Genomic DNA, 16137 nt, shown 5'->3' with positions numbered 1-16137 from the left:
CACTTGATTTCGGGTCTCACCAACGGTTTCCATACGGGGGTCACTACACTACCGCGTGACACCTACGTCGCCCAAAACCTGCTTTCGGCACGCAACCAGGCAAACATTGTTTCAATTCAGCTTGAGGAAGAGGTACGGAAAGGTTACATGATCGGTCCCTTCAACGCTCCGCCATTTCCCGAGTTTCGCTGCAGTCCCCTCGGCGTCGTTGACAAAAAATATTCAAACAAGAAGAGACTGATTTTAGACCTTTCGTCGCCGCGCAACAGTGCCAAGGTCACCAGCATAAACGACCTAATCAACAAAGAAGAGTTCTCACTGTCATATGTCAAACTGGACGACGCCATCAACGCAATTAAACGAGCAGGAAAAGGCGCCCGGCTCTGTAAGACTGACATCACAGATGCATTCAAACTTATTCCTATACACCCCTCACTCTGGCACCTCTACGGGCTAAAATGGCGCGACCAGTATTATTTTTACATGCGCCTCACATTTGGCTGCCGCTCCAGTCCGAAAATCTTCGATCAACTGTCAACAGCTATTTGCTGGATTGCTGAACATAATTACAACATCCACGTCATATTCCACCTCCTGGATGACTTCCTCACCGTCGACAAGGTGTCCAGTAACGCACATCAAACCATGACCTCACTGCTGTCCATTTTCCACAGACTCAATATTCCCCTATCTAAACATAAGACGGAGGGTCCTACATGCGTTCTCGAATACCTCGGCATTCTTCTAGACACCGAACTCATGGAAGCCCGCCTTCCACTCGACAAATTAGACCGCTTGCAAGCACTCCTCACGTCATTTCTCGGGCGCTCTTCATGCACGAAGAGAGACATTCTCAGTCTTCTGGGTCACTTGAACTTCGCAGCACGGGTGGTGCCCCCGGGGCGCACATTCGTCTCATACCTCATCGAACTGTCTACGTCGGTCAAGCACCTCCACCATTACGTCAAACTCTCACACAACTGCAAGCAAGACATCCGCATGTGGCTCCACTTTGCATCACATTGGAACGGTGTCTCGCTATTTCTGGATGACGCGCCAACCCCATCACCGAGCATGGGTCTGTACACCGACGCTAGCGGTCTAGGCTACGGTGGATACTACCAAGGACACTGGTTCCAGGGACACTGGGCACATGACCTCAGGCTTGACTCTAACCCTTCTCTCTCCATTGCCTTTCAGGAACTATATCCGATTGTAGTAGCAAGTGTACTGTGGGGGGATAGTTGGTCACGAAAGCGCATTGTTTTTCATTCTGATAACCTCGCAACAGTGCATATCATTAACAAGGGCCGATCAAAGTCAAAAGTGATCATGATGCTTATGCGCCGATTAGTTCTAGTGGCTGCCACGTGCAGTTTTGTGTATTCCGCAGCATTCATCCCCGGTAATACTAACACAATCGCCGATTCTCTTTCTCGTTTTCAGATGCAGCGTTTCCGACAAGTAGCACCTGGAGCAGCCGCCAAGCCGTGCCCCCTACCCTCCAACGTGCTCTTCACCTAAACCAGGCTATCTCATCATACCAATTATCGGCACTGGGATCGAGAACCAGGTCATCCTACAACACCGGCCTACGAGCATGGCTACGTTTTACTGCTCTCTTCGACATCGCCGGTCCATCGCCTGCTTACCCCAACATCTCTGAGGAGATACTTATCTACTTCGTCTCCCATTGTGCTCACACACTTCGGCTCTCATACTAAACCATCAAGGTGTATTTGGCTGGGGTCCGTAACCACTACGTTCAGGCAGGGCTTCCAAATCCATTGCTCTCTACATCAGGGCAACCACTCCTGCGACTTCAACACGTCATTCGCGGCATCCGTCGTACACAAGGAGACAATCCCCATCCACGCCTACCGATCACACTTCCTCTGCTTCAAAATCTGTGCCATCTCTTGCGTAACACACTGTTTGGATCGTACACGGACTTACTTCTGGAATCTGCGTTCCTTCTCGCGTTCTTTGGGTTTCTACGCTGCGGCGAGTTCACTCCCTTGACCGCATCCTTCAGCCACCATATCCATCTCTGCTACGGGGACGTTTCGTTTCATCCACATCGGCGGTCTGCAGTTACGGCCACCGTTCATATCAAAGCATCGAAGACAGACCCTTTCAGGAAAGGTTTTGATCTACGACTGTACAGAACTTCCAATACAGTGTGCCCCGTCTCATCGCTTTCGCAGTTTGTCGAAATACGCACGGCTATGGCAGCAGCGGCTGAGGACCCCCTCTTTGTACTTCCCGACGGCTCACCCCTGACTTCGACCAAATTCGTCATCCTTTTACGCGTGGCACTGCAACGCCTGGGACTGGACCCTTACACCTACGCCGGACACTCCTTCCGCATTGGGGCTGCCACAGCGGCTGCGGCGGCCCACCTGCCGGACCACGTCATTCGCACGCTTGGACGCTGGAACAGTGACTGCTATACCACTTACATACGGACACCTTCACATGTATTACACACGGCTTTCCAAAAACTTGCTAATGGCTGCTGACTTCAAAACAAAGGCCATTGTTAAGTGTTTCATCTATTGTTAGCTTTGGTTGTTTGTTTAGTTTCCTGCGTTTTTAGTTTGACTTACTTTCTTCTTGGTTTGGGGGGGGGGGGGGGGGGGGGGGCGCCTAACGCTTTTCCAGAGTTTTTGCCTGGTAAAGGTTTTTTTCTCTGGTTTTTAGTGCGAGGCCAGGTCCGAAATTTTAGATTTCTTTTGTTTGGGCATGACGAGTTGGTAGGTCCTAAACTTGCGGCTGGCCACCATCCAGCACACCCGTGCACTCATACTCCCCCAGTCAGCACTCGCCCCCTCAGGGGCGCAGCTCTGCTGTCCTTTGGTCCTGCGTGATGAACAACACTTGCCGGCGGTTCATCCCTTCATCTCGCCCCCTGCTGTTGTCCGTTCACGCATTTCGATCCCCGACACCCTTTCCCCTCCGGTTCCGTGGAGGTCCCATCCCCTCCCTTGCTGGGTTCGTGGATTGGTGTCATTTCGGCGTAGCCACTTTCACCTCGGCGGTAGGGCCCTATGCCCTCTGAGGGCGGGAAGTGTCTTCATTTCGGCTAGTCGTTGTTTCCTCCCAGTCACGGACTCCGGCTCCAGCCCGGTCCTCCTGGGCCGTGAAACTTCGTCATTTCGGTTGATGTGGCCGTACCTCAGACCTCAGTCTGATGCTGGCGGCCACTCATTTCGATGGCCATTCAAAAACCGTAAAAAACTTCATTAAAGCACTACAAATTCGCACAAATTACAAATTCTACCTCTCATCTCATGGGGGTACTTCGGTCTGGTCATGGCATTTCCACCCCTCAGTCTTGGGGACCGTACTTCGTACTTCTGCCCCCATTCGCCTCCAACTGGCATCGCTCGGCCTCCAACAGGCCCCCAACTTGCCTCAACTGGCACCACAATTCATACTCACCCATCTTGCCATCGACCAGATCAGTAGTGCCCTCTGCCCAAAGTGGTTTTGGTTTATGCTAGATTTATTTGACATGTAGTTACCTTTGCTTTTGTTATGCGTGTCTTTTATTATTGCTTTTGTATTATTTTATTACCATTAAACATTCGTTTTCTAACTTATCTGGATGTGTGTGTCAAATACAATATTTAACTTGTTAAATAAGTGTTTGACAACACAGGAAGGTACACACCTAGCAATTACATAACCTCTGTTTACAGACCATACCAGTCACACATTTATTGCCTATCACCTCATTCTTTCACAAGAATTCGCTACCATCATAGCTGTAGTACACTTCTCCACATTCCCACCACCACCCCTTTCAACCTCCTCTTGGCAACTGACCTGGTCTATGGCACTTTGGGGGACCGTACTTCGTACTTCTGCCCCCATTCGCCTCCAACTGGCATCGCTCGGCCTCCAACAGGCCCCCAACTTGCCTCAACTGGCACCACAATTCATACTCACCCATCTTGCCATCGACCAGATCAGTAGTGCCCTCTGCCCAAAGTGGCTTTGGTTTATGCTAGATTTATTTGACATGTAGTTACCTTTGCTTTTGTTATGCGTGTCTTTTATTATTGCTTTTGTATTATTTTATTACCATTAAACATTCGTTTTCTAACTTATCTGGATGTGTGTGTCAAATCATCTTTGCTTCAAAGTTGTAGAACCAGACATCGTGAATTAGTCAGTTCTGATTGTAACTACCGTCTAAATTTATATGTGCAGTGTGACCTGTGAAATTTGAATATGACCCATCGTATACAAAACGTTCCAACAGTTTCATGTGCCCCATGATCATTTCCAGACGTGCCAAGCACGTCTTGGGTAGTTTAGAAACTATGTGATATTATAAATACTTATCCACGTGATTGGTTACTTATTAACAGACGTGGTTTGGCAGAGTTTCCATCGATAGCACGGCCTTATGCTACGGTGAAGCATCTTCCCTCACAGGCGAAGCGATGATTAAATAGACCACATCGGTGGACAGTAGTCTATGCTGAAACTTCACGTGGATAAATTCATACTGCCATGTCACCATTTCATTCTCACTAAAACTGAAACTTATTTTGAGCTTCGTTATGGGATCAAACGCATTACGTGAATTTACAGTGAACATGGCACATGTTAGGCGTCATTCAAGAATAAACGATTACAACGTAGCGACACAAAATTTGTATCAAACTTTTCCAACTGTTTCTCTGTTAAATTGAAGTTCACGCTGTCGTTCATACTTCATCATTCATGTCATGGAACTTAGTTTATGCATTGCGGTTTTGTATCATAGTGTAGTTTTGTGTACGCCGTACGGTCAGACTCCAAGAACCGCCCTAACATTAGCTCTGGATTTATACGCTACGGGGTTTCGACACGTCTTCTCCCACTTCGCTATATATTCATCCGGAGTTCGTTCTCGGAGCACATATTATTAGAGAGTGATTACCATAGAAAATCGAAAGTCTAGAAAGATGAAGTTAAACCACTGTATAGCGTATTCTTGCATATAAATGTTTTCTTTTTGGAAGTGCAAACTATGTACTTGTATACGGTGTGCGGGAGAATGACACTGATGTGTTCATGTACATGTATTTACATTTGTAACGTATTTAGTGTACATCTGAAAGACATGTAGTAACTGTGTGCATGCAAATTTGGAAAAGACGCACCGTAATAGGATTTTGACGCTAATTTTGGCAAGAACGCGTCCCAGGGACGCATCAGAAAAAAAGCTACCGCGACCTCTGAGTAATAGTCAAATAATTCACTATACTGACATCATAAGTCACAATTTGTGTGTTCAGCTTTAGTTTTCAATCAGAATTTACAGCATATAAGGTCTCATTTAGGAAAGCCATAATGTAAAATACCTGGAAAAGATACATTTACTCACCTTAACCAGTTTATACTCTCTACTACCAGTAAACTGTGGGAACATATCTTCATATTTTTGTATCGCGTGTTGAGCATTGAGTAAATCCACACACATATGACAGAGGGCTGCTTTGAAGAAGTAATCCTTTGCACTGTATTTGAGTAGTGTACTGTCCATGGCAGATGATGCCACCTGTTCATAGATCTCTATAGCTTTGGGATACTGCTCTAATTGGGCTGCATACAGTGCGACTTTCAGTAAACATTTGTTAGCTGCGCTGAAATGCAAAGGAACAACGTTCACATCTCAAGATTTATGTTCCTGTTTCCCAATAGTAGAGTTCAACTCAAATCAATCTCATGGAAGTAGTGAAGTTATTCAAATAATTCAAAACATTAATTTTTATTTTATCCAGAGAATAGTGCCTTAGGTATGAATGCAAATTATTAACCTAATCTTGAAATTTCTTTGAAAAAATACAATTAATTTCAAATCTTTATATTTTACCAGAAATTATTATGCCTGTGACTTTAAGAAATATTGAATACGAGATCTTGGGGTGAACGTGACCATGCATGATTTCAGAAATTGATAAAGGGCAATCCCTGTCAACTTTATTATTAAATATAATGACAATATGAGCATTAATATGTCACCTGCCATCAATTTTGCATTCTGATTAGTAGAGAGCACTGCAGATAATGATATGCACAGATGTTATTTTTCCCCAACAGCTGTATTTTTTGTTTGTTGTATCATGTGGTCACTGCAATTCCCTTGTAGACAAACATCACAGACAATAAGAAATCTACATGTAGCTATAACAGCATAACACAGCATTGTGAATGCCAAATTTAGCATAAAGTGTACAAAACATCATTGTTGTATATATGTATATGTTTGTGTAATGCATGAGTTGGTGATGTCTGACAACTTATATGTATTATGGTACCTGGCCAAAATATGGTGGATATGAACAAATCTGATTTAATGAAATTGGCTGTCTGATGTGATGAAATACGGGCAACATTGATTAAAAAACACTTGACTGGCTCTGTCCTAGCTCTACACCAATGGCAAAGGTCTGATTCACAAATTGGAAAAGTTGGTACCTTAGTTGACTGTGAAAGGGTATACATAACACTGGTATACCAAGTAACAAGCACATACGCACAGTAAGCCACTACTGTCTTGAGAAAGAAGCTTGCTGATTGGTTGAGTTATTCTTTCAAATCTTTCAAACAAGAATTTCTATTATATAGGGTCAGACGTGGGAAGGTGACAATCACTCCCGGAACAAACAAAATGAAAAACTAAAATAAAAGGTAAATAGAAATCGAGCTGTATTCAACACATCAGATTTTAATCAGATTTGTTTCTTAGTTACTGTGTGATTTTGTTATTCTTTTTAAAATATTTATCTACTTGCCTAACTTAACTACCTGTGTTGTCATGTTTGCCATATATACCATCATTTGGCTGTTGCTATGGGCATGGTCTTGTTGCTAGTCAAACATAAGACCATGTTTTAAATGTTTACCAATGTACCTACCCATCCCTATTTTCATCTTTGTAATACACATCATTTGACAGTTGCTATGGGCATGGTCTTGTTGCTAGGCATATTTGCATACATTTGTAAATGTGTATTCATTTACTTTCCTGTTGCTATGGGCATGGTCTTGTTGCTAGGGATATTTGCATATTTTGATATTTTATGAATGTTTAATCATTTGCCTACCCATCCCTGTTGGTATCTCTGCAATATACAACACAATTTTGCTGTTGCTAAGGGCATGCATGATCTTGTTGCCAGGAATATTTGAATATTCTAAAATTAATATTCACTTGCCTTCCCATTCCTGTTTCTATCTTTGCAATATACACCATCATTTGGGTGTTGCTATGGGCATGATCTTGTTGCTAGGTGTATTTACAAACATTATTTGAATGTTTATTTAGTTGGCTAGTTGTCATCCCTATTGTTACCTTTGCAATAGACATCATCATTTGACTGTTGCTATGGGCATTGTCTTGTTGCTAGAGATATTTGCATACATTTTTTGAATGTTTATTCACTCATTTTAGCAAAGTATACTAACATTTGGTTGTTTCCAAGGGCATGGTCATGGTTTCTAGGGCGAATTGTGTTAAACATTTTTGAACATCTGCAGAATAACATATCTAGAAATATTGAACTAAATTTCAGACCCAACGAAAAAGTACTTTTTGAGATGTGTTTTTGACCAAAATTCACATTGTTTTACCTAATTTGCACATTGCTTATATCATCACATGCTTAGTCATCGCACTAATTTCCCGGACAGCAAACTACCGATGTTGCCAGCTAATTAGTGAGCAATATTGAGAGTTTGATCGACAATTACCAAGCCACATGTTTATATTGTAACTGATGTCGCCGCATACTTAGGCCTTTCTTGTTTATTAGACAACATCGAAGTCGGCAACGAATCATAAATATTGTTATTATGATTGATGTACCACACTGCTCACCCCTTCAATGAACTGGCCTTCCATGTAACGTGTACGTGGTTCACTCAAACCGTGTCTTATACTAGCTGCAATAACTGTAGTGTGTACTGTGATTTTGGGGGTATTTCATCTGTTTTTGTGCCTTTCTCCGTTCCAATGTTTGTCTGGAAGCAATCACTACAATTTCTCTAACGGTAACGCAAATGGACGAGGTCACACTGAAAACGTGAGTGAGATGTCAGCGTACTTTTGGGTTTTCCTCACGGTCGAATTGCAGAGCCAAACTTACGCGAAATAATAGGAGAACGAGGGGAGGGGTTAATTTGCTATTTCAACCACTGTATTGCACAGAATTTAACACGTGTGAGATATGTTTTCGTTATGTAAAAAGATACCTTATATTAGAGCACACGATGTCTTCGCCACCGTACTTACAGAAACTGCTATCAAAGAAGTTGTTGCCAAGATAGCACCGTAAATATTCTCTTCAGATTTTGTGGATTTCCTTTGTATTGACTCTTGATTATAAGTTTTAACACTACATTTAGGCCGACATGCGACCATCACAGCCATAAAAGTTCAAACGCTGTGAGCATTGGAGGTACATGTATCTTTGAATATATCGTTCAAACATAGCGTCAAAGTCAAAGTCTAATTAGAAAGCAAATCATAGATAATATGGGTGCTTCAATAGTTTAGCAGGCAAAATCTGAATTTTTGCAACAAATATGGCCACTATTCGGCTATTATCGCAAAGGTCTTGAAACAAAGTGGCATGCATATGCCTACCATAGCATCTGACATAATTATATGCCATGTTTGGTTGAAATAGACCCATGCATGTCTGAGATACAGGTGGTAATGGATGCACCTGTGGAGTGGTTTGTTATGCCTGTAAAACGAATGTCAGGATCTATGAGTATAAACTTCTAATGAACACAAACATTCTATTCAATTCAATTCATAAATGAAGGAAAAACCTTAGACTGTCGACAGTCGCTTGCGCCTTTTTTCCCTACGTTCTATCTAAACTTAAGTCATTGCCGCACTCCAATCCGGCGCAATACTACTATAATACTGCATACTGATATCGAGGGCTGAAGGCCCGCGCGACTGTTTTCGGTCGTGCCATCTCCGTTGCTATTACTTATTCATGATGTGACGTCATTTCATGGGGCTTTACTCTATCGTATGATTTGCATACAGTTCAATGTAAGGTCACTCAACATTCAACACACGTAAACTGCAGCGCAAATTTGACCTCGTAAATGCATTTTGATGGTCATAATCAAGTACTTTTTCCTTTCCTATCTTTCTTTGTTAAAGCTTGAAACCGTGCGTTTTTTTAACATTCGTAAATGACGTCGTTGACGACCTCGACGCCCGATACATTGTCATGCTCACTAGTCTATTGCCGTGTTTAGCAGCTTGCTGTTACAGTGGTACTGGTAGCGAGAGCTACGGAAGTCGACTTATTGTACCAACTCCGACCGACACTCCACCCAAGCAATAGATGTTTTGGACACCCTTTTTTACCTTCCCTCGACTGCAGCTAGCATATTATATAGTTATAAAATTCATGTATAAAATGTGTGATAGCGAAGCGTAGATAATATTCAAATATGCAAATGGTAGACGTTCTACCTGAAACAAAAACAGAAAAGTGCCTCCATATTTACCACAGCATGGAGATCGTGCTCCGATCCGACCGTCTTCAACTAGTGCCTCCTCAGAGTCCCGAGTCTATATATACCTAAAGCTATTGCACCCCATTATTTCAGATTCCGATTAAGGAGTCAATTTACATAATCTTTATCACAATGCTATATGACATGACAGTTTATTGTGTCTTTTCCTTGATGTTTTCCTTTTATGTGATTTTTGTTGTTGATGTCGGGGGGGGGGGGGGGGGGTGAAACTTTGGGTTGGCCGGATAATGAAAAACAGAAGAAAAAAAATAGGGTGACCCCAATAAATTGAAGTACGTCAGACAACAATTTATAAGCATTTCATGGTCATCTGATTTGTTAAATTTTACAGTTGAAGAAAGATCAGTACAGGCAATCACGAGTACGTCAGTCCGAACTTGCAGTCAGGGTGAGTTTTAAAGATGTCAATTACCGTCACCGAAGATCAGAGAGAGGCGGTCGAGGCGTTGTTTGCCCAATCTGATTGGGATTGGTCGTTGTGCAAGACACAGAGAATATCTGTACTCCATGTGCTCATAACTTGGTTTCAAGCAAAGAAGACGGCTAGAATTGACGTCAATGACAAATTTACTTTTTGTAATCGTGTACATGTATATGGCACACTATCGTGATTTTCAGCTATTGACTATCGTGTTTATTTTGGAGATAAATGTAAGCATCATTAGGATTAGTTCGTTTGTGCGTACTACATGTTGATTGACAGCTGCGTAAAGTTATCAATGGCAAAGTCGGCGTAACTTTTCTGATGTCTGACCGAAAGTAATTTCGAGAAATGTACCTCAGATTTCCATTGTTATTGAAGACGAATGCAGTAATTACATACGTCATATATTCATAATGACTTGGTCACAGTATAGTAGGTAGATGTGTCAATGGTCGGAACACGTGCATAACTGCAGTTTAGCAGGAGCTATCGCTAGGTTGTTACCACTTCCCTATTGTTTCAAAATTACCACAAATAAAAGGGCCTTCGCCATTTATATACGGGATTATATTAGAGCTATCAATGGGGATACTACTAGGACAATGGTGTTGCACACGTTGTTAGCTGTATCGAGAACGATCAGAGCGACTTCATAGCCTGGGCTTCATAGGCTATGGACTTGTCACTTCCTGTCAGTACACTAACGAAAACATCTTTCCCAGAGACATAGGCATCTATAATTCTTCTCTGAAAGTCTTTCAAGTGTGAGTATCCAAGTTTCTCCAATGCGTCTCGATATGTTGACTCGCTTGGTGATCGTGACTACACCATGTTCATTTTGATTGACAAGCTTTGTGAACTATGACCTAAATGTCTAGTCTACAATAAAAATGTCATTGTTATCGCATGAGGGCGCGGCAAGGGACAACAGTCGTTCGGCCCTCGATCATTCGGACCTTCGGCCCTCGATATCAGTATGCGATTAAAATAGTGTTGCACCGGATCGGAGTTTAGATAAGACGTAGGAAAAAAAGGCGCGAGCAACTGTCGACAGTCTAGAAAAACCTTAACTGTACCATCTACTAATGGTTCATTGCTTCTGTTCTTTGCTAACTAAATTGTCATCAATTAAGAATGTTCAAATTGGAAAGTATGTATGTAGGTGTTGGTGTGTTTTATTCATGTCCACTTTATGACCCTGATTTGTATTGTGCATATGTGTATACTTCAGTACATGTACATGTGTGTACGTGTTTGCATGTGCTTCTTTTACAGATCTGTCTTTTCATGTGAGTCACTGAATGTACATGTTTTTATTCAATAAAATGCCCATATGATGAATGTGTACATGCAATTGCATGTGTGTTTGTGAGTGTTGCATATATGCATTGTGTATGTGTTGCATGCTGCAAGCATGTTTGCTACAGCCTACATGTGTGAGTTTGTTTGCGTGTACAGTTGTCCGAGAATGTGCATGCATGCGTGCATGTACAGTTGTCCAAGTATATCTTTGGTATCAAATTACCTGTTTGACTCTTCACCCCTGTAATAGTCTGCAGCTTGTTCATAATTACTTATTGCTTTTTCTATATCCATAATTTCAGTCTCATAGAGTTCTGCTATTGATACATGGTGTTTTGCAGCAATAGTGAATCTACCCATATCAGTAAAAATCTCTACAGCTCTGTGTAAACAGTTCACTGCCTCTGAAATATCAAATACATAATAATCAGATAAGTGAACTTGATAGTAGGAAACCTCTTAAGTTTCAATTATTCTACATTCAGGTTCAAAACAAATATCTGATTACATACAGTAAAATGATAATTGCAACATCAATTGATTTGTGAGTTTTTCTCAAAAACCTAACAACGGCATTATAGTATACTAATGACATTTATTATGATTTCACTGATCTGTTTTATCATGTGAATGGTTTGATTTTAATGTGAACTGTCATGCTGTCCCTACATGTACATGTATATGCTATCAATTTGGTGTATTATAAATCATCATTGGCATATATTCTTTAATAATCTATGTCTAAGTTATTCTAATACCTCAGTTATTCTAACAAATAACATGCTAATATGTAGGTTTCTTTGCATAATGTGCAAAACTCCCCATTTAATTTTTTTTCTCAGTAAAACACCACCAAATTAATCTAGCCATGAAAGTTCAACGTGAAATTTCAGTTTGACCTAACTATATGGAAGAAGAAACAATGGCATCACAGTGGCATACAGTGATATGATTAATACTGAAAGTAACCAGTCAAATTGTAGCCCTCCACCAATATCTATTCTTTTCTTTAAAAATTTTCTTTCCTTACAATACATTGTAAAATAAAGTAACAATTTGAAAAGCTTGTGGGTTTTTTTCTAAATCAATTTGAAATTAACTGTTCTTTTGTTGATTTTAATAGACAAGCTTTACTATGGCTTCCTTATTACTTATTTATTAACCGTTTGCCATCCAGAGTACCTGAAAGTACCCCACTATGCTGACAGCCATAATGCCAAAAGCACCTGAACACTTTCTGCTTTTGAGGCAGTATTTAAACAAATACATCATTATGATGTCTTACCTTGAGGATCTGATTTCTTGTAACAATTACCAGCATCTACAAAGTTACTGGCAGCTTCATGTTTACTTCCTAGTCGTAATTGAATAGAAGCAGATTCACAGAAAGCTCCTCCTGCAGCTGTATAGTATAACAAGTAAGACAGATCATAAAGGTCAAGGTCTCCAAAGATAGCTTGCATCTGATAATACAGGGGTAGACACTTGAACGGGGGTGTCTCGAGTTATGCTGTAAATATTGATTCTTAGTTCAAGTCTCAAGTTCATATAAAAAACAAGTGACAGTGTGACAAGTATTACACAGAGACAAATATAAACAGTGCCAAATATAAACAGTGCCATGTACTACACCATACATATTTATCTGTCACCAGTTCATTCAAATTTATTTTAAGTACAAATTCATAGAGAACATAAAAGCTAAAATATGATCTATTCTAAATACGCCAATGGTATTGATGCCCTTACCCACTCACCCTATGGTTAATAATAATGTAAGGTGACATTTTTTCTATGTATTTACTATACCATGCATTCCATGCTGTAAGGTAATAAATAATCATTATTACAGCGAATTGTGATCGTGCTGACGCCCATGCTAACATTCTGGGGGTAATTTGTGGCTATATCATGGATTATTTTGGTTTTATTTCTTTTTATTACAGCTCAATAATGACTTGTATTTGTGGAGGGAAACTTACACCTTGATATTGGCGATTTTCATATTGGCTTTGTTACGTGCATTTTTCAATGTAAAATTCAAATTTCAACACTGCTGAAGCAAAATCTGTCTCACTGACATCGTTTGCAATGTAAATAAAGATGCTGTTCATAGAAATTTCCACTCAATTTTGACAATGAATATGATGTTTATACAAGGAGATGGCTGAGTGAACTTGATGCATTATATGCTATTTATGGAAGGATCAGATTATCGCAACGTTATTTCAAAGTTCCGACTGCATATTTGCTTTTGTGGGTAAGCATGTCGGCAAAAAGAGTCACCTTGGCATCCCGTTTCGAACTCGTATACTACCAACTTGTGGGCATTTTGTAACTGATTTTGAGCATAAATTTGGTGATAACTTTTTGTTGTTCTGTCAAATAATGATATATAATTACACAAAATGATTTTTAAGAAGGTATGGGGCGACTACTTCAGATATTTTTGTCCCTTTCATTGCTACGACAAGGTCGACTATTGCATCATATATTGGATTAGTGAGCCGTTAATTAGTTTCGTTCAAATTTAATACGACTGAAAATAACATTTTCTGACAAATTTTCACCGATTTTGACCATTTAACCAGTATACAGAAGTTTTGTAGGAACATAAATGTTGGTATTTTGAATTTCATTTGTACTATATAGTTTATTTGGGATGCCAATAAATAAAGAACCTATGTTTGTTTTATTAATATTTTGTTACTTTAATCCATATTTCGGTTGTGTGTGTGATATTTGAATGTATGTATTTGCAACTATGATGTAAACAAATTATTTTCCGAAACAAGGCACAAAAACATACGCAAACGCTACAATTATTGCAGTTGGGGGATTACTTGTATTGTCTTCATGTTGTTTGTTGTCTTTATTTATCAATGTTATTCCACTGTTGATATAAACAAGAATCGTTGCCCTTTGCCCTTGGTGGACGTGGTCGAATATATACGCAATTATACTACTACTACTACTACTAATAATAATAATAATAATAATGAACAAGTCGGTTCACTGACACGTACGAGTCTAGCTGCAATAATTGTAGCGTTTGATGTGATTTTGAGGGTTTTTTCGTTCCGAAGTTTAACCCGTATCAAACGCTACAATTCCTCTTACACAAACGCAAATAGACGGAACCGATTCAGATCTGAATCGCAAAGTTGGGCGGATTTTTCTGCTAAATTACGCCTTATCTGGCAAAATATGGGTCATTTCCTAACGCCAAACGGAGCCTTCAAGACCCAAGAAGTGTTCAGAGGTACCCCACTTCCGTCAAAATCGGCAAATATAGCAAGGCATGCAGCATTTTGAAACGGGCGGTACACTGACACCTCGCTCACGTTTTCAATGAGGTCTCATCTATTTGCGTTTGCGTTAGAGGAATTGTAGCGTTTGATTCGGGTTAAACTTCGGAAGGAAAAAAGGTACAAAAACAGACGGAAAAAAAACCTCAAAATCACATCAAACGCTACAATTATTGCAGCTAGTACGAGTCATAACCCCTGATCGATCATACGACAATAATACCAGTTTTTCTAGTATTATTCTGCACGTCGCATTTCCTATTGATATTGGAGGTCAACATGATATGCTAACTGAAATGTCACAACTTATCAACTAAAACAAGGATATCTGCATGAAGGATTGGCTTTAAACTGAGTTTGGTGGACCATGGAAGTACTTCTATGGGATGATGACATACACTGATACAGTTTAATCAAATTAAATAAACTCACCACTCCATTTCTTTGCCATTTTAAACATATTAGCTGCTCTTTGGTAAAGTTCGCTAGCATCTTCCTGTTTCGTAGAACGCCTGTACCAACGGAACACAATGGTATGCAAAATTATGATTGCAATTCAATTTCAGCAAAATATAGGCCATGTAAAATACGGAAGAGGCCATGTTGTGGATCAGGGATTGTCGAAAATAATACTTACCCAAAGAGTCCGCCTAAAAAACCTTCAGCAGACTTCATTTTCTTTTCGGCCTCGGCTACTAATTTCACTGCCTTTTCTTCGTTGTCTGCCATTTTACACCAAATATGTTGGAAGGTTTAAAAATATGTGTCGAATAGTCTATTTTTAGGTAATCGAGTTGTACCGAGTAGATGCAACACCCGTAGAGGATACTGAGCATGCGTACAATAGATTTACGTCATGACGTCCTACATTGAACTCTGGGTAATCGAATAAAGGAACAACTTCGCAACGGTCGGTCGAAGTTGGTCACTGTGACATTGGCCATGGCATAATGGTAAATTTGGTGTAGATGATAATTTATTAAATGTGAGTATTTTGTATACAATAATTAATATAAACTACGTTATGTAAAATGTTGAAACTTTCGTTCTTTTCCCAATGGGTAGCTGCAATAATACTAGCTTTGTTTTTATTTACAAATTTACAATACTTTTTATTAGTTCCGCTGTATGGCCAGTCGTTCAGGCCAAAAGTATTATTTTGTTTTAGCTGTAGTATTTTATATTTTTCGTACTTACAAACTCATTTTAACCATTTATGTACTTTTTTTGTTAATGAACATTGTGACTAATACCATATTGGAAGTAAATCATCATCGCATCGCATGGTTACCATTTAGCAAGCATTATGTCCTTGACTAACTGCATCTTCAATACCCTCCATATAATATGTAAATTTTATGTTAATCATGAATTGAACATCTTTAACTTGGTTGCCTGGTTAACCATTGTGTGGCGTTTGAGGAGATAAAACAGATAATAATAATAATAATAATCAATCAATCTTTATTGCGTAACATCATGCTTTAGCGAGCATGGTAAAGCATACAAAAATAAGTAAATAAAATTCAATCATTT

At 40.0% G+C, this 16137-nt stretch overlaps 1 protein-coding gene across 1 annotated transcript in view; it reads right to left on the bottom strand.

Moving 5' to 3' along the window:
• The window catches only part of LOC144448925 (alpha-soluble NSF attachment protein-like), a 24567-nt gene extending 9146 nt beyond the window's left edge, over positions 1-15421 (bottom strand). The window contains exons 1-5 of the mRNA XM_078139301.1: positions 15239-15421; positions 15034-15113; positions 12579-12695; positions 11517-11697; positions 5384-5642 (exon numbers count right to left, since the gene is read on the bottom strand). Coding sequence (XP_077995427.1) covers positions 5384-5642; positions 11517-11697; positions 12579-12695; positions 15034-15113; positions 15239-15330 — 729 coding nt within the window. The 5' untranslated portion in view covers positions 15331-15421. The remainder of the gene's footprint in view (positions 1-5383; positions 5643-11516; positions 11698-12578; positions 12696-15033; positions 15114-15238) is intronic.
• Between the last annotated feature and the right edge of the window lie 716 nt (positions 15422-16137).

Source organism: Glandiceps talaboti, chromosome 2, assembly GCF_964340395.1.
Source record: "Glandiceps talaboti chromosome 2, keGlaTala1.1, whole genome shotgun sequence".
In the NCBI taxonomy this organism is placed as follows: domain Eukaryota; kingdom Metazoa; phylum Hemichordata; class Enteropneusta; family Spengelidae; genus Glandiceps; species Glandiceps talaboti.
This window is presented reverse-complemented; position numbering and strand designations above follow the sequence as displayed.